The 25,278-nt window shown below is 39.0% G+C and overlaps 1 protein-coding gene across 1 annotated transcript in view; it reads left to right on the forward strand.

Annotated features, from left to right (window-relative positions):
* CACNA1I (calcium voltage-gated channel subunit alpha1 I) overlaps positions 1–25,278 on the forward strand; it is a gene marked incomplete at its 5' end in the record, with an annotated part of 332,383 nt that overhangs the window by 244,978 nt on the left and 62,127 nt on the right. Inside the window, 4 exons of the mRNA XM_081958124.1 lie at positions 68–374; positions 2,857–3,266; positions 20,070–20,221; positions 23,797–23,982. Coding sequence (XP_081814250.1) covers positions 68–374; positions 2,857–3,266; positions 20,070–20,221; positions 23,797–23,982 — 1,055 coding nt within the window. The remainder of the gene's footprint in view (positions 1–67; positions 375–2,856; positions 3,267–20,069; positions 20,222–23,796; positions 23,983–25,278) is intronic.

Raw genomic sequence — 25,278 nt, forward strand, 5'->3', positions numbered from 1 at the left:
ACCACCACCCTTACACACAAACACCCACCATTAATGCTTTATCCATGCCTTTTCTCTCGTTTCTTAGGTGGGCTCCTTTTTTATGATCAATCTGTGCCTAGTAGTCATTGCCACCCAATTTTCCGAGACCAAGCAACGAGAACACCAACTGATGCAAGAGCAGCGAGCACGGTACCTGTCCTCCAGCACTGTGGCCAGCTATATGGAACCAGGAGATTGTTACGAAGAGATCTTCCAATATGTCTGCCACATTGTTCGTAAAGCTAAGCGTCGTACCCTTGGCTTCTACAACAGCCTGCAGGATCGTCGTCTCGGGCAAACAGAACCAGGCACTGCCAAACAGAGAGTGAATGGAAAAGACCGGAAGCAATACTGTAAGGTTTATAAACTAAGCCTGCCAAATTAAAGGGTACGGGGTGGGGAGTGTAAGTGAGTATTAAGATCCTCACTGTAAATCAGACTACAGATCAGTGACGTGCGGTGAGGTTTATGGCTGGTGAGGCTGGTGACGTCATCAGGAAGGCGGGGAATGAGACCACGTGTCCTGGAGGCTGAGGCTGCCTCAGCCTCCAGCACACGTGATCCCATTCCTCGCCTTCCTGAGCGTGCTCCGCCGGCTCGCACTCCGCAGTCCTTGAAAGCGACTGGGGAATGACGAGAACCTTCCTGCCTCTGCTGGACTTTGCGCACTCCTCGCGACTGCATATTGCAGTCGAGAGGAGCACGCGAAATCCAGTAGAGGCAGGAAGGTTCTCATCGTTCCCCAGTCGCTTTCGTGGCTTCGTCATCTGGGAGCGCCGACAACATTTCTGCCTCCGCAGCTCCCGGACGGGGACGGACGGAGGTAGCCAGAGTGACGCCGAGGCAGTCCGGCGGGCAAGCGACCGAGGATCAGGCTGCCTGATCCTCCATCGCTCGCTCGCTCACTCTTTCGTCCGCCCGGACCGCCTCGGCGTCACTCTGGCTGCATCCGTCTGGCCGCGCCCGGGAGCTGCGGAGGCAGAAATGTTGTCGGCGCTCCCTTCCCCCAGTCGCTTTCGTGGCTTCGTCATCCGGGAGCGCCGACAACATTTCTGCCTCCGCAGCTCCCAGGCGCGGCCGGACGGATGTATATAATATTATAATAATATACTATTATTTCATGAAGAGAGGTGAGGCTCTGCCTCCCCTGCCTCCCCTGACCGCACGTCCCTGCTACAGATGGTTCTTGACTTATGACCAATCACTTAGTGACTATGCAAAGTTATGATGAAACATCCCATCCCCCCCAAAAAAGTACTTATGACCCCAATTTGAAGTTCTGATGGTTGCTTGTCCCACAGTCACATGATGCACCTTGGGCACCTGGCAACCAGGCCATATTTACAGCCATTTTCAACATTTCATGGTCATATGACCATAATATGACTTTTTTTTTTTGCTGAAACCAACATTGACTTCCAGATTCCAGAATTAAAAAAACACCCATTGCAGAAAATGGGTGATTCACCTAACAACTACTGCAAAAGAAAAAAGTCATAAAATCGAATCAGTCACTTAGTGACTGGCAGGACCGTAATTCCTGAGTCATTTAAGGTCATAACTCAAAGACTACCTTTACAAGCTAAAAGAACTTTACAGTTCTTTTCCAGATTTTTTTTTTAATATTATAAATGTTCTGTTTAAATTGTACAAACGTCTTTATAAAAATGCATTTGTATATCAAGTTTCTATTAACTGGAAACATATGGAAAATGTGAGCATTTTAAGAATGAAATTGCATCCCAAAATTCAAAGGATAGCTGAATCCTGATTTGTATAATAGCAAAAAAAAATGTTTTTAAACAGGATTACTTAACTAAGAATGGTGGCTGAACATCATTATGTTCCATCCCTATTTAAAACAATCGTTATACCTAGGTTAACGGAAGATACTAAATAGCAGCGATCCCCAACCTTTCGGGCTCCCTGGACGGCAGTAGTAGCCATGGTGGTAGCAGCGGTAGGGGGGATGGTTTTGCATGCACAACCTAGCTCCTGTCCATGTGCAAATGAATGCTTTGCACACTCACATGCTGCTTGTAGGGACGTCAATGAATTATTATTATTTGTTCTAGCCACTCATCTCCAAAACATTATGTGAGAAGATTGATATGCTGCCTGTGAATTCTCACAAGATGACCTTCATAACCACTAAAGTCTCATGTGACTGAGTGGCCTTTTCCCTGCAATGCATGTGGTTATCATTGAGCTGTGGACTTTTTTTCAGATCCTACAAAACTATTTTAGTTGTAGAAAATCAGCAAAATGTGACTTTGCCAGTGCTACTTTAAAAAAAAAAAATCATATGCTTGTCAAATCAGATATGCCTTTCTAGTTCTGCTCCATTTGCCAAGATAAGCTTTTTTGGATGATTTGACATATTATGTAGTAGCAAAGTCAGACTTACCATATTTTATATGCACAACATACAATATTTGAAATATTTTTGTTATGAGATCAATAAGGCTCCCTAGTTTTTAAAGAAACAAGCTTTCAATGTTTTTTTTTAACCAATATGCTGCATATAGGTCATGGCCCCTTATTTAATGATTCTTGCAGTCTAGAGAATTATTCCATCCATGCTATGTAGCTGAACACAATTGAGTGCAATCTATTGTGGCTGAAGTAGAGCGTATCTCTTAGAGACAAGCAATCTCCATTTAAAGTCTCTGATGAGATGTTTAACTCTAGCAGTTCCAGTGCTTCATTTTCTTCTCCATTAAAATGGCCAACAACCCATTTGCTTTGCGTAATTAAATATTGAGATGCAGAACTGTATTACAAAAAGGGCATTTTTAAGCCTTACACTTAATCTTTTTGTGTATTATTAACCAGCACGTTGCCGGAAACATTCTTCTATTGATTACATGTCTCAAGGACTTGGTCAGAATACTACCAAGACACTGGTCTCTGAAGCCAGCAACTGCCCCAAATGTTACAAGACCCAGCAGGAAGCAACCCAAAAACTTTCTGTGCTTGATAGTGTCAATTCAGATCAGGAAGATGGAGAAAAAGTCTGTGACCAAGAGGGAGATGGCGGGAAAGGAGTCATGGAGTCTAACGCCGATTTGGAAAAAGAAGAGGATGATGGAGAAGAGAGAGGACAGCTCATGCTTTGCAATGATATGTGGCAAGAAGTAAGAGTCAAATTGAGGGGAATTGTGGAAAGCAAATACTTCAACCGTGGAATCATGATTGCAATCCTTGTAAACACCATCAGCATGGGCATTGAGCATCATGAACAGGTAAGGGACTGATAGGCACCTGAAACCAAAAAATTAATTCAGTAGCCTGGGAGAAAATTGTAAAGTTTCAAAAGGATGGATAATTAGCATGTTGCAACCCCTAGGATATCTGTTGTGGGCAGCAACATGACACTACCCATATCCGTTCACTTATCTAGGAAATTTGGCAACCTAAACCTTGTGAGTTATAAGACCAATGCAATCAAGTAGCAGCAATTTAATGCTGAGTTGAAAACTTAAGAAGGTGAAATGAGACTCTACCATATCACCATCACAAGTACAATCACTGAATGAAGACTTTGTGGGATATAAATCTTATTGGATGGTTGGAAGACTGAAGCCAGAATCTTAGAACTAAGATTCTATTGGTATTTGGCTTGAAAATGGGACAAATGAATTAGACAGGCATTAATCTGTTGGTTAATAGATCCAAAAATCACATATATTAGGACCAATCAAAACTACTATCAAATGTTTAAGCATCCAGATTTCATCTTTAAACCTTTAATCTGAATGTTAAATATAATGGATAGAATATGAAAAAATAAAAATATAGGTATTAAAAGTTTGTACTTTGTAAACATTTTGAGAAAGAGAAGCAGGAAGAGTTGTACAAATTAAATTAGAGCAATCTCTGCTAAATTCAATGGCACCAAAGTCTGATGGAACCAAATAAGAGTAGTAGCTGTCATTTCATTTAACAAAAATTAAAATCTATTTGTTCTGCAAATGTACCCATTCTGGAAAATATTTAGTGATGTTTTGCTTACATGGATGCTGATTGAACTACATATTGTAGTTTTCAGATAAAAGCTGAACATTGTTTTTTAAGATTATCAGGATTTAGTTAAGTGAATGTGTTCATTTCTAAGCAAATGTAGCTTCGTTAAAAAAAAAAAAGAATAAGAGAATGTCCTGAATTGAACTTACTCTTCTCTAGTTCTAACTAATAGTTATTCATGTTCTGTGATTTTCTTTTGGTTTTCTTTATTCTTTTTCCATCTGTATTTGGCCCTCACATCAAATATATATCTTCTTTTTGTCCCTCTCAACTGCCCATTCCTTCCCTGCCTATTCTTGTCTTTGCCACCTCCTACCTCCCACCTCTCTCTCTCTTTCTCTGTTAATTTTCCTTCATTAGCTAACTGAAAGCCTTCGTCTATTTGGCTTACTCTAATATGCTCTCTGGGGATAGCACAGGCAGTTCGCCCTCTGCTTAAAGCAAATCCATCAGCTTGCCACTATTTCCAGCTTAATTAAGAGACAGAGAAGTGCAGCCTGTCTGAACAGGGTAGAAAAGAATCAGGTGAACTAAGCTCAAGAAAGCTTTTTGCCTCTCCAAGTCACAGAGTGGTCAAGAACCACCATTCCTGGGTGTTTCTATCTGATGAAGGATGGATTAATGTCAGAAAGAAGTGGTTGTATTCTGCCATCCATAAATGTGCCATCCATAAATGTGGCTCTCTCCCTGGTCCACGCCCTAGCATTTAATGATTGGTACTATATTACTGTCACTTGAGTGGGCTGTAAGTCATCTATGCCAAGCCTCAAATGTTTGTACTGACAGACTAAAGCTCAGGGGGCGTAGCTGACTGCAGTGGGGGCAGGGGGAGCAAGCTGTTTTGAAGGCAAATCTATGAGGCTCAAAAAATCTGCATTAGAATCTTTATAATTCTAGCCAGAAAAAGGAGCTTGACAGCCCTTGTTCTTGCAAAGGTTATTTTAAAAGTGGGAACAATGCACTAAGAGATTGTAAATGCACAAATGATGACTGTACTTATTATCTGTAAATGGTTCGGCGCTGGATGCCATACAATAATTTCATTAAAACAAACAAGCAAGTAAACACTGCCTGCAGGCTTGGAATCTAAATAGAGGCAGTTCTGAGAAAATTCACTAATCCAATTTTTAAAGGGTTTTTACTTTAATTTCCCCCCCAAGAGTTGTTTTGATATATATTTTTCACATCATACACGGACAGCCTTAGTTTGGCCTCATGTAAATTGATGGGCACATTTCAGTGTTAATTGTTAATTATCAGCAGTTAATTCTTGCAAGTTAGTTCTGTTCCTCCATATAATATATTTCCTGTCATTGCATCCTAATATACTGAAGGTGGTCTGTGGAAAGCTTATTCTCTGACTACTTTTAAAACAAATTATGGGTTCTGACCCTATGCAACATGTTTACCTATTTGCAGAGGTTATAATCTAATATATTTGGAAGGCAGCAAGTTAGGAAAGGTTGAATAGGATAATTTTGCACATAATAATACTGTTCCAGCCCCATCAAAAACATCTCCTGGGATGTTCCCTTTTTCAGCAGTCTGTTTCAACCTGCTGTCCTCTAAATTAATTGGATTACAGCATATCTGTAAGACATCAGGTTGAAGAAGACTGTCTTTCATGATGTTTCAATATATCAATAAATGGAGTCAATGATAATACTTTTTTAAAAATGTGTGTGAGCAGCATGGTTGCCAAGTGGTGAAAATGTTCACTTCCAACTCAGAAGTGTTGGAAGAAATGTCCTTCTGGGTTCGGCTCCAAGTGGGGAAAAAGACACTGGAGACATGGAGGCTGCTTGGAAAGATGGTTTTAATGGTGGACAGGACCACATGGCTTGAGCCCTGAACAGAAAAAGGTGATCACATGCTTCAATGTTGGTGGAGAAGAAGAGAAGGGAAGAAAAGAGAAGGCAGGAGAGGAGCCTTGCAGGGCTTTTTATAATCTGTTCTGCCCCACCTATCTGTTTCCTGTTCCTGTGTAAGAAATGTATTCTGATTGGTTGCCAGACTCCCATGGGCCCGTGCAAGGGCAACCCTCTAGGCTGAGTTTGAATCCAGGTTTGATTGAGTTTAGATGCCATGTGGTCAGTTGAGTAAAGGCTTATTATCCTGCCTTAATCCCATCACTCTGGAGTTGAAGAGGAGAACTCTTTATTATGTAAAGTGGAGTAGCTTGGCCTTCTTAATGGTCCATTGACAAAGTGGGGATGGGCAGGAAGCTGCAGGAATTTACTTTGTGTTTAAAATGTGTTTCTCTCTTTTTCAGATCCAGGAAAATATAATATTCTGCCTTATCAATATTTCCTAGGATATTTCATTTTTCTGGGAGAGGGCTGGGTGATAACTTCCTACAGAAGGTTGAGAGTTCAATCCTGGATAGTGATAGATGTTTCTTTCCTAGGGCTCAGAGAGGGAAAAAAAGTGCTGTGAGCTCCTTGTAGGTGTTAGAAAGGCATCTGGCCAGTAAATGCTTAGCTCCATCTAGTCACTTTGACTCTACCCCAGATTAAGGGATTACAGGGTCATTTAGAAAGAGGTGTTTTTTTAATGATAATATTGTTTTGTGTATATATGTGAATTCTGCTGTTGGTTGAGCCTAATTTTATTCTACTCAAGCCCTTGGTTCTTCAACTGATATGTGTGCTTGCTTCAGTGCTGATATTCATTTGACCATGATTCAGATTTCTTTTAAGAAATTTTAAAGTTTAGCTAATGGGACATTTGTCTGATAACTTATTTAAAAACCCATATGTTATTGGTGCTTACTGAAAAAAAATATACCAAAGATTTGGGAAGTAGCTCTGTGATGGTATTCATTCATTCATTCATTCATCATTCAATAATCATTCATTCATCATTCATTCATCATTCATTCATCATTCATTCATTCATTTCTATAGCCTCCTTTATCAGTCAGTGACTGATTTACAATTCAATTTACAATTCAAAGAAATAGATTATAATTAAAATACTAAAAACACATTTAAAAACAATAGAACAATAGAATTCTAAGTCAGCGTATCTAAAACAATTTATCTTTGTTATATGCTGCCCAAATTATAAGTTTATTGATCCTACGGTATTTTAAAGATGAATGGACATTTCAGTTAAAATTTGTATCTATGTTTGCTTTCTCCAAACACATATCACCTTCAGGTTTTTTTTTTTAAAAAAACATTATTAATTCTTCTCTAATTGAAACCTCTCTAATCATTGGTTTGCAGAAATATGCACTGCAACTATATCTCTGAAAGCAGTAAATTTCAAAATCCTGTGAGTTGATTATCACAAGGTAAAGGATATAAGAAAACATACCAATGAACTTCTAAACCTAGATGGTATCTACTGTTTTTCCAACAAATAACAGCATTCTAGAAGATAGCTGATATCTTGGGAATTTATGACTTACACAGTTAAGGATTTTACATGTAAGAAAGCCTTGTTAACAGGGCAGCAAAGCACTGCTATCACAAAGTGAACAAGAAAGAATGTTGTCATGACAGAGAAGAGAGTGACAGGGTCAGTAATCCCTCGGTTTAGTCACCTGTTGCAGTCTGAAGATTCCTCACCATGATTTTGATGACACTGTGACTTCCAATGCATTTGCTTTGAGTTCAGGTCACTTCTTACTGATTCTTTTACATCTGCTACAGTATAGCAGATGATGTCCTGCCTCACCTCCTCTGCATACTAATTAGTCTGCTTTGAAATCTACAATATTGGGGAAAAAATCTTCATTCCTATTGTCCTTGTCCTACCTTTAATAAAATTCAGCAAAAGCCTTCCTGTTGTTATCATTTTGCTCTTTATAGAACCCTCTGGCATGCCTGGTACCTGTTTTACGGCACGTTGATATACCTTTCTGTTTGTTGTTTAGAACATTTCAAGGTGAGACATAGCCAGTTATTCAGCCTCATGCATTACAAGCAATTGACCAATATCTACTAAAATCATCACCTTTTCAGTTGCAAAGAACTCAGTACAGTTAAGCCATTGTCCATAATACTGATAATCTAAACAAGGACTGCTTTTGTAAGCATAAGAACCTGGAATTGGCACAGTTACTATAGTTTGATAGTCCTGTGAAATGGCTGTGAATAATATTGCTCTGAATAATTTTGTAGACACTCAGGTTAGCCAGACAGTGGAAAGAGAAAATGTAGGAACAGGCAGGCTGTGTCTATGGAGGAATAAAATGAAATAGAACTGAGAACAAAGGTCAGGAGGAACCTTACATCTCCATGCTTGACCAACAAACTAGCCAGATGTACTATATGCAGCAGAAAATAAAGCTGAGGAAGTTACTTCCTGATTAGGATTTACTACTCAGTAGCATCCAAGACAATACATACTCAACAGAGGTGGTACTCTGCTGGTTCGCCCCAGTTTGGACGAATTGGTAGTGGCAGTGATGGGAGGCTCTGCCCACTTGCCCAGATTTCATCATGGATGCTCTGCGCATACGCAGAAGGTTCTGTGCGTGCACAGAAGCACTGCATTTCATGCCTGATCCTCTTATCTTCGCTGTGGCTTAGTGGCTAAGACTCCTGCCTAATATGTAATACAGCCCAGGTTCAAATCCCAGTAAGGGTATGGCTAGCTGATGAGAGCTAAAAGCTTGAAATAGATCTATACTAGTCTCCCTTTATTTATTTATCAGCACAAATACAACACAAATATAAAAAGGCAACATTAAAAATAAAAATATGGTTTTCTGCCTGGATGGTTTTCTGTAATGAGCCGAAGGACAGAACGAGGGAATAGTGAGCTTCCTCCCATATTTGGGCATACCAGGGGTTGTAACACAAATACATACCTATTTCCCTGGCTTAACTGATAAGGAGGAGAGCCTGTGGCTTAGTGGCTAAGACTCCTGCCTAATATGTAATACAACCCAGGTTCAAATCCCAGTAAGGGTATGGCTAGCTGATGAGAGCTAAATCGCTTGAAATAGATCTATACTAGTCTCCCTTTATTTATTTATCAGCACAAATACAACATATATATGACTGCTTTATATAATAAGCATTAATCTAGGCATCTTAGCCTAAACAAAACTGATGTTCAGTTCAGAGGAGAGCAATATATATAAAAAAAGAAATAGTGTTGTTGTTGTTGTTGTTTTAAAAATGGAAGATCTGACATAAAAGAAAGATTAAAGAACATGAAATGGGTAACATTTTAATTGCTGGTGACTAAAGGGAGACAAGAGCCTGGATAATTACTTGCTAATAAAAAGCTCTCAGCACAAGACATACAAGGAAAAAGTTATCCAGAGGAGGGAGGAAGGAAAGAAGATTCAGACCTGAAATAAAATAATTGTTTATTTTAAATATATGTAAAAACCTGGAATAATGTACTATTCATTCATAGCAGTGTTCTCAATCTCAGCAATTTTAAGATGTGTGGATTTAACTTCCAGAATTCCCCACTCAGCGAGAGCAGAGGCAAACCAGGAAAATTTAAAACAGTTTAAAATCCCTTCTTCTGAGGGTTCCCCAGTAAAATAGCAATAGCACTTAGACTTTTATACCACCTCACAGAGCTTTACAGCCTTCCCTGCACTTAGTGCAGAGTCAGCATATTGCCCCTCCCCCCCCCCCCACAACAATATGAGTTCTCATTTTACCCACCTTGAAAGGATGGAAGGCTGAGTCAATCTTGAGCTGGTGAAATTCGAACTGCAGAACTGCTGGCAATCGGCAGAAATAGCCTGCAGTACTGCATTCTAACCACTGTGCCACCACAGCTCATAATATAATATAATAATAATAAGTACCACTAATCAGGCTGCACCTCCTGAAAAAAAACAACTGGTGAAATCAGAGTCCTCCTCTTAAGAACTTCTGTCTTTAGCCCAATCCTAGAGAAATATGAACAGGAAATTGCTTTGGGTCTTCTTGCCCAAGGCCCAGAAATATCACTTTTAACAAACATTGTGTCAATCCTAAAACAAAAAGTAACTCTGCAATTGCACAGTCCTACATATAAAGAAGGTCTTAATGAAAAATTCCCTGAAGACAAATTCTAGATATAAAAAAGGGAAGGCAAGGGAAGGCAATCATATTTGGATTGATAATTATAAATAAAATTGATATAATCAGTTTTACTAGTTATTTACTACCTCTTTGAATTCTTGAATTTCAATACATACTCAAGCTTTATTGAAGGAAGTACAGTTAGACAGGGATCACCTGTTTCTCTTGATTAGAGTTCATGGATACTAAAAATCTAAAGCATCGGTATTCATAAGAAAAACAAAGCCATATAGTTGTATAATGAATGGAAATGAAATTAGATACTTGCCTTCAAATATATAGGCATAGTCTTTCATGCACAGAGGACTTAGACATTGCACCAGGTAGCTGAAACAATTTCAAAATTGTCGATAACAATTAAGATTCTTCAGAACCAGAAGGATCATTGGCTACCATTACCATACTATAGGGCAGATTCACCAAAATTTCATAATAAAATACACCTGCTCATCTGACTGTGGATAAATAAAAACTGTCACATTTACTATATGATTACTTCATTGCAATTTTTATAAGAATCTGTGCAAGGATTACATATTGCTGCCACACACCCAGGAGGGACATAAGAGCTTTCTTATCATAGCAGCTGAAATTTGTGTGGTTATGAATCTTCTGATGTAGTGCCTGGTATTCTGTTTGTTTGTTTGTTTGTTCATTTTGATTTATATGCCGCCCTTCTCCAAAAGGACTCAGGGCGGCATACAACATTAAAAAACATACATCCCAAAAGTTAAAAAAAAATTTAAATCCATATCCAAAAAAACAAACCGAATTTAAAAGACAATACATTTAAAATAAGTTAAAAATTAACAGGCCAGGCCGGCTTGCTGGAAAAGCCAACTTTTTAGGGCGCGTCGGAAGGAGGTCAGAAGGTCAGGGATTATGCGAAGCTCCGGGGGCAGCTCATTCCAGAGGGAAGGCGCTCCCACAGAGAAGGCTGTCCCTCTGGGGGTCACCAGCCGATATTGTCTGGCCGACGGCACCCTGAGGAGGCTAACTCTGTGGGATCGTACTGGAGGGTGGGAGGCTACTGGTGGCAGTAGGTGGTCTCACAGGTACCCTGGGCCTAAGCCATGGAGTGCTTTAAAGGTCATAATTAATACCTTGAATCGCACCCGGAAAACAACCGGCAACCAGTGCAGGCCGCCTAAAAGGGGTGTAACATGGGAGCACCTAGGTACCCCCATGACAACCCACACAGTTGCATTCTGGACCAGCTGAAGCCTCCGGGTGCTCTTCAAGGGCAGCCCCATGTAGAGAGCATTGCAGTAGTCCAGGCGAGAAAGGGCGAGGGCATGAGTGACTGTGCACAGAGCATCCCGATCCAGGAAGGGGCGCAACTGACATACCAGGCGAACCTGGTAAAAGGCCCCCCTGGTCACAGCCGTCAGGTGTTCTTCTAAACTAAGCTGTGTATCCAGGAGGACTCCCAGATTGCGAGCCTTCTCTGAGGGGGCTAAAATTTCTCACCCTATTGTCAAAGATGGAACAAGATATACAAATCGGGATGACGGAAACCACAGCCACTCAGTCTTGAAGGGATTGAGCTGGATATGATGTTATGATTTTATGCACAATGCCATTTTGATGAATTGTTTTTAATTTCTTGATTATTTTAGATTGACTAATTGATTGATTACACACTATCAAGTTGTTGTCAACACTTAGTAACCACATAGATTTTTTTTCCCATGATCATCTTTCTTTAATCTGGTCATTCAATTGTTCCAAGGTACCATTTCATCATTATTGATCCATCTTGTTGTAAGTTGTCCTTGTCTTCTTTTTCCTTCTAGCTTTCCAAGCATTAGAGCCTTCTTCAGAGGGCAAGGTCTTTGCATAATAGATCTGAAGTAGGATAATTTGAAGTTGGTCATTTATGCCTGGAGTGAGAACTATGGGGTGATTTATTTGATGATTCATTTGTTTATTTTCTTGACTGCAGTTTTCAGGAGTCTTCCCAACATCAAAGTTCAAAAGCATCAGCACTTTTCTTATCTTACTTTTTAAAAATCCATCTTTAGCTCCAACAAAGTGTCACGGGGACTATCATGGCTTGCACAATTCTGATTTTTGTACTTATACTGGATATCCCCTTACTGTTGATGATTGATCCTAAAAGACAGAAGCTATTCATAACTTTAATGTCTTCGTTGTCAATTCTAAGCATAGTTGTTTTACTGTGGTCACTAGTTTGGTCTTTATATTTATGTCTCATTTTAGATCCATCTTATTTTGGGATTCAAATATTTCTGGCTTCCTAAATAACTCTCTTGTTCTTCTTCCTGCCTCCCTCCTTTATTTTTATCTTTCGCAACAATGCAATAATTTAAGGGAAATCAGAAAGTGCTAATAATTACATACAGAATGAAAATTCTTATTTTTCCTGTCTTAGTTTGTGTAAACGTCTGGTTGTCTACATACCACTTGTTACACCACAAAAAAGATACCATGAATATCTGCGCTTCATAACTCTTGCTCTTTTGGAGAATCCTAGGAGGCCATTGCATAATAAATACAGTGAAGAGGTTTGACCAGAATGTTTCACTTGATTGAGTTTTTGTGTTTTGTGAGTTAGTGTTTGGAGTGAGTTTTTTGGGTGGGGGTGCATTAGTTTGGGGGGAATTGGTTGGAATTGGTTTTTTTTTTTTAATATTTTCTTTCTAAGGCTAAGAATGGAAGCCAACCCTCTGGGAGGCACGCCACTACCATTGTCACCTTAAGTCTTCTAACCTTCTCCAAAACAAAAATAGCCTGGAGTTGTGCTGCTGAAATTGGTTATTTTGCTGTTCCCAGTGCTGGGAGGGACATAAATGGAATGGTTGGGGAATATGGGTTGCTTATTGCTGTTTTAAAATTAACTAAGCTGAATAAACCTTAGTTCGGATTTTAAAATCTCAGTAGTGATTTCAGAAATATTTTCTGGAATCTTTTGTAAGAGTTCCTTGTGGCACTTGGGTCATAAAATAAGTGATGATATCGTTCTAATTTTGTATCTTTGAAGAAATAGAGGACCTTTCTTGCCCAATAAAGTTGTTTTTTCCTCAAGCTATGTGAGTGGCTGTAATTATGAATTACGTTTTCTCCTTGCTACTTCCCGTTCTTTAGCTTTCTACCTTAATTATCTCTTGTTCCTGCTGATGTTTTGACTTTAATTTATATATCACATTCAGTGACAAGCATGTAGGGGCTTACAATACAAAAAAAGAAATAACAATTTATTTGCTGACGTTTTAAGTTGTAATTTAATATAATAATTCAATGCAAATAAGCAATAGCTTGTTTCAACAATACTTCAATTATCCATTCCATGCTTTTCACTTTGCTTCTCTTTGAATCATATTCTATTTGTTCGTTTTTCTTTCAATCCTTATCTCTGAGTCTGTTGTTTTCCACTTTATTTTGTTTCCTTTGTTTATTTAGTCCTCTAGATGTTCTTCTCTTTTTTCCCAGCTCCTTGAGTGGACTCATTTTCTGGTACAAAAAGGTCTATTAGAAAAAAGATAAACATGTACACAATTGGCTAGAAAAACTCATTGCAAGGAGGAATAGGGAGTGAGCAGGAACAAATGACCTTTTCGGTAATGGACAGACAAGCATGACTTTTAAAACATCACATCCTGACTATGGTACAGAAAGAACAAAACAGCAGCTACAGAATGTCAGTGGAAGGAAGGAGAACAATCCATTCTTATATTCTAGATGCCACATTCAGTTTCTTATGGTTACTGACATAATTGTCTGGATGGAATCAGAATGAGTACAGTATCTTTCTTTTTTTTGCTTTTACCAAAATTCTGCTGCAGTACATTTGTGTGTACAGCTGACACATATAAACACACACAGCAGTGGTGGGTTTCTAATTTTTTTACTACCAGTTCGCTTGTGCCTGCATGTGCAGAAGTGTTCGGGCAGGTGGGCTGAGCCTCCCACCACCACTACTACTGGTTCGCCCAATCTGGGCTGAATCGGGAGCAACCCACCCCTGACACACAGGTATACATCTGAACAGAAAGTATCAAGAATCATCAAGTACATCTAAACAGAAAGTTTCAAGAATGTTCACTTAGTTCACCTGGATGTGTACTTGTATTTATGTTGGGACAGTCTGTTGTGGCCCACCAGCGGCCAGCAGAGCTGTCAGAAGATTCAGACAGTGAGGAGGTTGGGGAGGAACATGGGCCAGTCCTGAAGTCTGGAAAAGGCTCTGATGAGGGCTCTGTGTCGGAGACAGAGAGGGGGCCAGAGCCGTATGCCAGCTATCAGCTGCCTTCAGTGTCAGACATCATGAGGCAGATGAACAGCTGGAGCCTGTTCCCAGTGTGTGCATGTGCAGAATTACCAGACGAAGGGGACAACTAAAGAACAGGGCTCAACTTGGGAGTAAGGCCAGACAATGAATGGCCCCTCCCAGATGAAATAAAAGAAGAGCTAATGGGGATTGGAGTTTGCGGGAGACAATTAGTTTGCTTAATTGGTTCGCGACTCTCCAAGACTCCTTGCCAAGTTCTGCAGATATCGGCCTGTCAGTTCTCCAAGCCAGATAAGATCTGTGACTGTAAATCGTCCTTTGAAAGATTTTGCCAGCTGTGAATGAGCAGAATTCACTGTAAATTAATAAAAGGGTTTTTTGCCAGGACAAAGACTTTGTTTCATGCTCTTGGGAAGCCTTGGTCAGAACACAGTGCCACATTTTTTTACTTCTAACTTTGTCATTTAGTTTGTGCTTGCAGTAATTTCTGATATAATTTTATTATGTTTGCCAAATGGAAGAGAGCAGGGGTTTTCAAACATTTTTAGGATGTGGAACTGATGGTGTTTTTTTAAAAAATCAGAATGCCCACAATTAAGAGCAAAATTATAGAGACAGAAAATTGGTTGAGCTCAAGTGACCTTTAATTCCCTTAATTTGTTAATCATTTCCAGAACCCTAGGGTTCCATGCAACACAATATGAAAAACTCCCAGGAATTCTCATTAACTTATTCAATCACATGTAAAAAAAGGGGGGGAGGGGGCTTCAATTGCATGGTTGTAACATTTTTACTTTTTTAAAAAAAACCCATCTGTAAACACTAAGTAAGAGAAGCTAGACTCTTATTCCTGGTTTTAAAAAGTCAGGAAAGGTGTTTAAATAAAACATAGGGCGCTATGTTATCTGCAAATTAAAAGATTGGCCATAAAAGCTCAGGGCATCATTCTATGCTAAATCAAAAGTGGACTTAAGCCCTTATGGCCCACTCTGACTGGAAAAAGCAAAAATGGAAAGCATTCTACAAAATGATAATCCAAATTGAAGACAAACGTATCACACCAAGTGATTACAGGCAATTATAATTTCCTAATTAAACTAAATACAACAACTTCTTTCCCCATTCACTTTTTCAAAGATCAGCATAAGAAGTAAAATACAAAATAAGTTGTAATGTTATATACGCTGTGGAGACTGATGTCAGGCTGTAAACTGATATTCCTATCCATAAAAATATACATGTCATAGTGAAATCATGATTTCCTGAATCATTTAGATCAGCCAGAAAAACCACACACACACACACACAGTCATATGAAATAACATTTTGCAAAGGTTAGGTGCACGGCATTATTCTTTGAAGACGAAGAATTACAAAGCTACCTCTCCTGACTCTTCTGCTCCTTTGAAAGATCTTAACACAAAGGCTAAAATAGAATTACAGAATTGTTTCGTTCTGGTTTTAATAAGGAAATTTTACTTCACCCAAGGAAAAGTCAGAGGTAACATTCGGTGGAAAACTCTCTGGGGCACATTGTTTGGAGTATTTCTAGATGCAACTGTCTTTCAGGCAGTGGTGGGTTGCAGGCGGTACGCCCAGGTACGGGCGTACTGGAGCCTGCCCGGAGCACCAGGTACTGTTCCAGTACGGTGCTCTGGAGGGCCCACCCATCCACCCAAGCTCCTTACCTGTCCTTTAAACCCTTCGGCGCTTCCGCACACGTATACAGTGCCTGCGCGATGCTCCGCCGAGCAGCTGGAGCATTGTGGAGGCTTGCAGAAGCATCACTGGCAGGTACGATGCATGCGCGCACTGCTAGGGGTGCATGCGTGTGCTGTGTGCGTCCATGTGGGCGACGCCGTACCCATTCCAACCGTACCGGTTGTAATGGGATCTGGAACCCACCACTGCTTTCAGGATACATGCTTTAATAAAACAATGCAATATCCACTGTGTACTTAATATAGTGAAATATTGTATACCAGTTATAGGGCTAAAAGTAGAGGTTAAATCTGAAAGGTCCCATATTTGAGTCTATCATGGATGCATGCCCTAAGCCATCCTATTATATTGCTATTGTAGTAAAACTGGGAAATCACACTCTCTTTGCAGAGTTAATGTTATGAGTTTCATTTTGTTTTTGCTTTATAAGTTTGGCAACTGCATAAAACCTTGGACAGATGTGCAGGAATGCTTCTTTTCAATAACATTTATGGAATGTACAATACATGAACCTCAATATTAGGGCTACAATGGTTACTTTAAATTCAGTAGAGAGTGTGTTGGACAAGTATGTTGATTTAAAAATAAATGTGATGTCTTGCCAGCTCCCCAGTTGAAAAATAGGGGAATGAATTTGCTCTCCGTAGTTACTTCTTATCCCCTCCCCAACTGAGGCCAAAGAGCTTCTACTGATTTTATAAACATTAACTCTGTAATTAATGGAAATCATGGCCATCCCAAAAATAATATAAAGGGATTTATGAAAAAAGTGAAATATTGAAGAAATCACTTCAAAAGAATGAGTTGGGGATTAGGGGAATACAGGGAGGTGAAAAGGAAGCACTTCATGTGAGGAATTTCTCACCTATCCAAAATGGCTGGTTTTAAAGAAATAATAATAATTCAGAAAGTTTTATACTTTGCATATTTCTTAAAAGTAAATTATATTATTGCAGTGTAGCTTCAATCCTATGAATGCTCATGTCAGAGCAAGCCACATTGAAACTGACTTAAGTGCTTGAGTGGTTTTGTGTCTGTGTGTAAGTGTGTATGTGTTCCTTATTGCTAGAGAAACTTGGATCAGATGGAAATGAAGTCAATCATCCCCACCCTTCTCTAATTCTGTTTTTGATTTTGTATTTAGGGGAATTGGGAATCGCAATCAAATCTCTGGCATGGGAAAGTGTACCATTTCCTTATGTGCACCCTTTTTGCCATATTAGTATAATATTCAAATTAGTGTAATTATAATTAGTATAATTCAAATTAGTATAATGTCACTGATCGCTATTCTACAATGAAATGTGGAATTGAAATAGGAAACCATGGAGAAAATAAACATTTTTTTGGCAGCAGCTGTTAAAATCACTTGATGAAATAAAGAGGTGTTTTTGTGAACAAAGCACTCAGGAACTGGGATTGGTAATGTTGAGAAAAAGATTGGACGGCAGGTAGCTAGGGAATTGATCCTTCTGTTCACTCAACTAAGTAGAAGTGCATTTTCCTATTTCAGTGAGTGAATGTTATTTGTAATTTCCTGGATGGCTTTGAAGTAGCCTTTCCCAAATTGGTATCCTCTGAATGTAATTTCCATGACCTTAGCCATGATCTTCCATGATCTAATGCATCTAATGCATATTTCATTATCACAGTGAATAGGAATAATTGGAATTGTAATCTAAAACATCTAGACTAGGAAAGGATAGTGTAAAAAATCTGATCCTGATCCTAATTTTCTATGCACCCAAGGTTTAATAACTTTACTCACTAGCTGTAAGTAAAAAACATGGTCACAAGGGAAGATTAATAATTATTCTGTGCAGAACACTTCTAGTTCTGAAAGCTACTTCACACATTTGATGAAATGTGCTGCAGCTCATGAAAACCTATGCCTTATAATAAAATGTTTTAGTGCTAAATGTGCTATCAGGCTCTCTGGTTCTTTCATTTCTGGTTTCTATTCTGTTGTAATCCCAGTCTATATAATTCACATATAAACTAGAAGCAATGTGAGTGACACAAATGCAACAGAACGCAGAATTTTGCTATAGATTTCATAGAATATTATAGGTAGATTATATTGTTACTGTCATCCCTTTTATCTATAAGTTCAAGGTGATATACATACCACTTCTTTTCCAGATTTATTACAAGGTTATCTATGAGAGAATGACTACCTCACATTCACCCAGTAAACTTTGATGGTTAAGGACATTTAACAACTATGTTACACTTGCTATCATGCTATAGTTCACAAATAAAACAAATTCCCTTTGGATAAAACAACTTCCTATGGATCCTACATTATCACTTTCTATAATATTTATGTGGGCAGATTAGGTTAAATACCAGAAGGCATTATTGTGCCATGAAACACAAGCTACATTTTTTTGAAATTTCCTCAGCTGAATTTTGCACCCGCTTTCTGGGTTACCCTTTTTTTTTTCTGTTGGTACATTTTAACAGTTCATGGATTACCGCTGCCTAATTCATGCATGTTGATATTCCTTCTTGTAATTCATTAGACTGCCTGAGAAAGTACAGGTAATCCTCGATTTACAACCACAATTGAGCCCAAAATTTATGTTGCTAAGTGAGAAATTTGTTAAGTGAATTTTGCTCCCTTTTACAAATTTTCTTGCCACATAATTGAATCACTGCAATTGTTAAATGAATCTGCCTTCTCCGTTGACTTTGCTTGTCAGAAGGTTGCAAAAGGCGATCACATGACTCTGCAACCGTCATAAATATGAACCAGTTGTCAAGCATCCAAATATAAATCACATGACCACGGGAATGCTACAATGCTCATAAGTGAAAAATGGTGTTAAGTCATTTTTTTTCAGTGCTGGTTCAATGGTGGGTTGCAGGCGGTACGCCCCGGTACGGGTGTACTGGGGCCTGCTGGGAGCATCGGGTACTGTTCCGATATGGTGCTCCAGAGGGCCCACCTGCCCGTTTGAGCTTCTTACCTGTATTTGAGTTCTTTGGCACTTCCGTGCACGCACATGGAGCATATGGCGCCTGCGCGATGCTCCACTGAGCAGCTGGAGCATTGCGGAGGCATCACGGAGCTAAGGATGCATGTGCGTGCTGTGCATGTGTGCGCATGTGCTGCATGCATGCATGTGGGAGACTCCGGGCCCCGTTGCACTGTACCGGTTGCACCGGGATCCAGAACCACCACTGGTGCTGTTGTAACTTTGAATGGTCACTAAAGGAACTTTATAACTTGAGGACTACCCGTAATGTGAAATGATTATGATAATAGGGCCAATTCTGCTGCTAGTAGATGAATGCCAGTGGAAAGAATGGAGAAAATCAGAGTAGGGGGATAGTAAAAGATGAAGTGAGTACTTCTATTCTCCCAAAATGGAAACACATAAACCTGATACTTTCTTTGTGTTTTAAGAATTGCAATTCTATCATCATTAAGTTTTGTATCTGTACTAACATATAAAAAGAAATCCAGTGATTACAGATAGACTTCAAATATTGCTGCAAAACAGTGTTGTGGAATTTGCACAAGCAATGAACATATCATAAAGTAACAATGGAAATATTTTGAGTTATATCATGAAATCATCAGAAATGGTGACTGGGGCAAAAATAGCAAACCCAACATCTACTTCAAAATTAGAGGAACTTCCACAGTTCTCAGTTGCCTTCAAGTACTGAGCAATTAAATCAGTTTTCTTTTAAAAAAAAATGAATACATTACCAAATTACATTGCAGTGCTGGAGTTAAAGACCACACAAATTAGAAAGGAGATTAATTAAAAAGGGGAAGAAAGGAGGGGAAAAATATCAACATTCATTACATGTTGGCGAGATAGTAGCCTTAGAGGTTTACATTCATTGTACACTTGGAGGAAGACATTTGAAAGGCTCCAAATGCCCTTATTTTAAACTGCAAGTGCTCCCATTTCATGTATCCCATCCAGAAAAGTATGTGACATTTCCTAAATGCATTTGATGTCTTGGCTTCTTTCTTTTGCCTATAGCCAGAGGAGCTGACAAATATTTTGGAAATTTGCAATGTTGTGTTTACCAGCATGTTTGCCCTGGAGATGATTTTGAAACTTGCCGCCTTTGGTCTCTTTGATTACCTTCGCAACCCATACAACATTTTTGACAGTATCATTGTCATCATCAGGTAATGACAATTCAAATCTCTATTGAATCGATAATGAAATGTTGCATAAGAGCAGTAGATGATGATAGCTAGCTTCTTGCCACTCAGATGAGAGTAGATCAAAGCTAAGTCGTGTCTACTAATTGTAAGTATGTCTGTGCCCACATTGTGATAGTTCATATTATTTTTAAACAAATCCACTTTGCCCAAGGATGAAGAATGGGATTAGCAAATGATTACTAGTGATGAATTATGTTTACATTGTTATTTTGAACTAGCCTTTTAAATTAATGTAGTATAATTACCCAAATTTATGTGTAGAGTCAGGCAACCTAAAAGATTTGATTATATTTCAAATTTTGCCACCAGATTATCAGTTATTTTCAGGATAGTCTATGTTTACTTTTTATTAGATTTTTTTTAATCCTACCTTTACTATTTTTATAAATAAGGTGGTAACGTAACTACTACTTCCACCTCCTCCTATTTTCCTCATAACAACAACTCTGTGAGGAGAGTTGGGCTGAGAAAGAGTGACTGGCCCTAAGTCACTTGACCAGATATTTGCTTTATAAATGAACGCTGCCACGTGTGAAAGCAGGAATATTGTGTTAAATCCTTACTAAATATTTTTTCCAGTTTTATAGTGCTATATTAAAGGATCAGCATAACAAATAATTTGTGCAAAACTATAAATATAACTAAAGTAGTCCTTGTTTTAATGACCATAATTGGGGCCAGCAACAGAGGTATTATTTATTTATTTTATTTATTGGAATTCGTCAAACAAAAACGAGAACAGGAATAAGAGAATAGAAATACAATGACAGGGACGATAGGCACATTAGTGCCCTTATGCGCGCGCCCCTAACTTTGTTAGGCGAGACATTACATGACTGAGACACATGATTTTGCTGCCAGCTTCTTTATTGATCCTGCTTGTCTGAAATTAACTGTGAAGCATGTAGATAGTGATCATGTGACCATGGGAGGCTGCGACCTCAGTAAATGCTCACTGATTCAAAGCACACAAATCTCAGTCATGTCACTGTGGGGACACTGTGAGGACGACAAGTGCTCAGACCTGTCATCAAATTATTTCTTTTCAGGACTTTTGTAACTCTGAACAGTTGCTAAAGAGGGGCTTTGTTAAAGTGAGGTCTACCTGTAAAGTAAAATGTTATTCCTAGGTATTAAAGTAGAATAAAATATGGATTAAAATATAAGACTAAAGATGTGGCATTAAAGGAACAGTTAGAAGCTTGCTTAAAGGGACAGGGAAATGTCATCAACTTTCTACCACAACATGTTCCAGTAAAAGTCCCTATGTCAAAAGTCCAAAACCACAAGGTTCAATTAAAGTTCGTTAATGGCACATAGTCCATACCTGTAATAAAAGGAGAAGTAAAACCCCCATCTCCTTATAAGGCTTTTTCCTCAAGATGACCAATAAGAAATGAGTTAAGTGTTTCCGTGTTACACTGTCTTTGAGAATGTATAAGAATGCGTGCTTCAATAATGAAGGTCTTTCAGAATTTGCAATGTTAGCCATGGGCTAACTTTTCTGAACCTGGCTGCCAAATAAACTTTTCCTGTATCCTGAGAAGTCTAAAGCCTGTCATTTTCTGCAACAGTATGGCACTCAGTTTCTATCTCTTCTTTCTATATTCAGAATTCCTGTCTTTAAGGTAAAGTAAAGGTTCCCCTCGCACATATGTGTTAGTCGTTCCTACAGAACTGCCTTATTCTATGGTTAAACAATGGCATTTCCTCCACATGTAGCCACAGTCATCAGTTTGAATATAGTTGAAAAGAATTAGATGAATTTTGTGTCTGTGTGTCTCTAGATCAGTGTTTTTCAACCTTGGCAACTTGAAGATGTCTGGACTTCAACTTCCAGAATTCCCCAGCCAGCGAATGCTGGCTGGGGAATTCTGGGAGTTGAAGTCCAGACATCTTCAAGTTGCCAAGGTTGAAAAACACTGCTCTAGATGAAAAGGCTACTTTGCTTGGCAGTCTTAATTATTGATCAGACATGTACCTACATGGAAGAATCAATGCCGTGGCGTGGCAGGAAGGGACTTTGGAGATTATCTGATTCATTCCGGCTGCTCAGTGCAGGAACCTTTTCTATAGTATGCATGATAGATGGCTGGCCAGCCTCACTTTCACCACTTCCAATTAAAGAGTGTCCAGTGTCTTCCCCCAGGCAGTCTTTTCCATTGTTGAAAAACTCTCACTGTTAGGAAACTTTTCCTGATATCCCACAGAAATCCATTTCCCCGTAATTTAATTTCCATAGTTTAAACCCATCATGGTGTCTTCTGGAACAACTCTGAAAAATTCTGCCCTGTCTTCTACATGACAGCCCTTCTGATGCTGGAAGACAGTTATCATGTCTCTGTAGACTCCTCTTCTCCAGACAAAACATGCCCAGTGCCTCCAACCATTTGTCTTACTTTTTTTTTCTATCAGGACCCTAATTAACTTGGCTGCTTTCTCTGGACATGTTCCATTTGTCAATGTATTTTCTAAAATGCTGCGGTCAGAATTGAATGTATTGTGGTCCAATCAAAGCAGAATAGAGAGAAATAACTTCTGTTGATCTTGACACTATACTGAGCAATGGGCAGTTTTGCCTCTAGCCTCTTCACCTTCTCTTACAGCAAGGCTGTGAGCCTGCACTTGCAGCATGTTGAATTATTGTCATCTTTAGGGAAAGAAACAAACATGGCACCACCCCTGCAGGTCACAAAAACAGTTCATATTCTTTATATGGACAATAAATGCCTCTCCTTTAAGTTCGTCCACAGCTCCCTGTTTGTTTATTCAGTTTGTTCTCTTCGAACTGCTTCCTTATATTTTTCCTGAAGTTGCTTCAAATAGGTTGGCAACAAATGATGCTCCAGTGGGCAATCAGTAGTACACTGTGCATCAGTAACATTCAGGGAACAGTAATCTGTGCTTTCTCTAATTCATCTTCCCTTTGATCTGCTTTCTCTTTTATTCCTCTCTGCCAAAATCCTTTGCTGTTACTCTTTGCTCATTTAATGAACTTTTTGTTCACCCTCTTCACTTCCTCAGATATATCTGTATTTATAGATACACACCCAGGTGTGCACGCACACAGAAAAACACCGTCCTGCACACAAATATATCCTTAGACAAAACCATACATAAACACACATTTATTCAGAAGTATATTCACAAAATATATTTTGATCACAAATGCTTAAGTCAGATATTCTTTTAGTTGTATCAGATTGGACCTTCCAGGTCTTCTGGATTTCTCACCTCCCATAATTGCAGTGGCCTTTCTAGCTAGGGTTTATATGGAAGCTCAAGGAAGCCTTTGGATTTTACCAGAAACCACTGAATTATAGTTACCAGTGCATTTGATGGAGAAATTATACTTCTCTTACCCTCACAAATGTTCTCATACATAGAGTCTGCTTGGAACTTAAGCCTAATTAAAGATGACTGAATGAAATTGGTTATTTATTGAATCCCTTTTATTATTTTTCCAATCTTATTATGATTCTTAGTGGTTTCTCTCTCACTTTTGTGTGTCCCCTTCTGATTGCTTTTATCTGCAGCATCTGGGAGATTGTAGGTCAGGCTGATGGTGGCCTCTCAGTGCTGAGGACATTCCGGCTACTGAGGGTGCTGAAACTGGTGAGATTCATGCCTGCATTGAGGCGTCAACTTGTGGTACTGATGAAGACAATGGATAATGTAGCAACCTTCTGCATGCTCCTCATGCTCTTTATCTTTATCTTCAGGTAGGAAGATGAAATGCATGCTGAAGACAGTAGGGCCTGTATAGAATGTGGTTAGCTTTTCTTAATGGAAGCAGAGAGATACCAAGGAGCTAACAAGTGAACATGGAAGATTAATATAGGGCTCCTTTTCTAGCTTAAACACAGAGAAAGGAAAAGGTCAACAAAGGCAAATTAAATCTCTGAGCCTAAACCTGATTTCCCCATCTTGAGTGCTTTCCAGATGTACAGACTCAAAGTCCCAGAATTTTCAACAATAGTTATGCTGGCTGGAAATAGAGAGAATTCAACCTTATATATCCAGGAGTACCCTAAGCCATCAGAGCAGTTTTAAGCTGTGATGGGCTGATACCAGCTGCACCATTAATACATGTAGTTAGTGCGTTTCTTTATTTATCTTCTAGAGTCTGGAAGATGTACAACAAAGCAAAAACTCAAGGAAATAATAGAAATAAAATAAAACCCTCACAGTCACATAAGGTTAAGGGCTTCATGGAACAAAAAGTTTTTAATCGCTTTAGGAAAAGCAAGGAGGGGAAACATATTCCAGAGCACTTGGTTTGGTACAGAGAAAGCCTGCTGCCTGATCCAAGTCCAAAGAACTTAACCGTATAGGGAGACTGTAATCAGGTTCTGTCAAGATGACTAGACTGGATGAACAAATTCCATTTTGGCAAAGCACTATCCTATATATTCAGATGCTAAAATGTGCACCAATAGGTTGTGCTGGCTACAGCCTATCTACTGCCTTCTAGACCACCTGTAACTTTCACCCATGTGGAGGTCCAGGACATCAATGCAGTTTGCAAAAGAAGGAGTTTGCCTATAACAATCAGGTGTCGACTCCTTTAACCTTAGATCAAAAGAAAGGGAAGTTAATTATAGCTAAGACCAGCCTTTTCCAATCTGCTTTTCTGTAAATGTTTTAGATCAATGTTCTTCCTGATATTTTGAATTATAACCTCCGTCATACCAGACCAGTATTGTCATACTGAATCAAGATATTCATTCTGATTAGAAATGCAAAGCGGTGGAATCTGAAATAACTTGAGGTTGTCAAAGAAAGAATGCTGAGTAATATTGTATTAATGTCCACTAGCTGGTTACCTTTAGTGCCTTTTGTTCAAGAACAATGACATTTTTTAGTATTTTTTCAGCTTAGCCAAATTTCTTTGCCTTTAAATAAAAAAAATGCAATAAGGCTAGAAGTTTAATAAATGAACAGTTAAAATGTGAATGAAGAAAATCAAAATAGACCTCCCAATGCTTCAAAGTAATCAATACGTTTTGCTATTGTAT

Source organism: Natrix helvetica, assembly GCF_964273705.1.
Source record: "Natrix helvetica genome assembly, chromosome: 6".
Taxonomy (NCBI): domain Eukaryota; kingdom Metazoa; phylum Chordata; class Lepidosauria; order Squamata; family Natricidae; genus Natrix; species Natrix helvetica.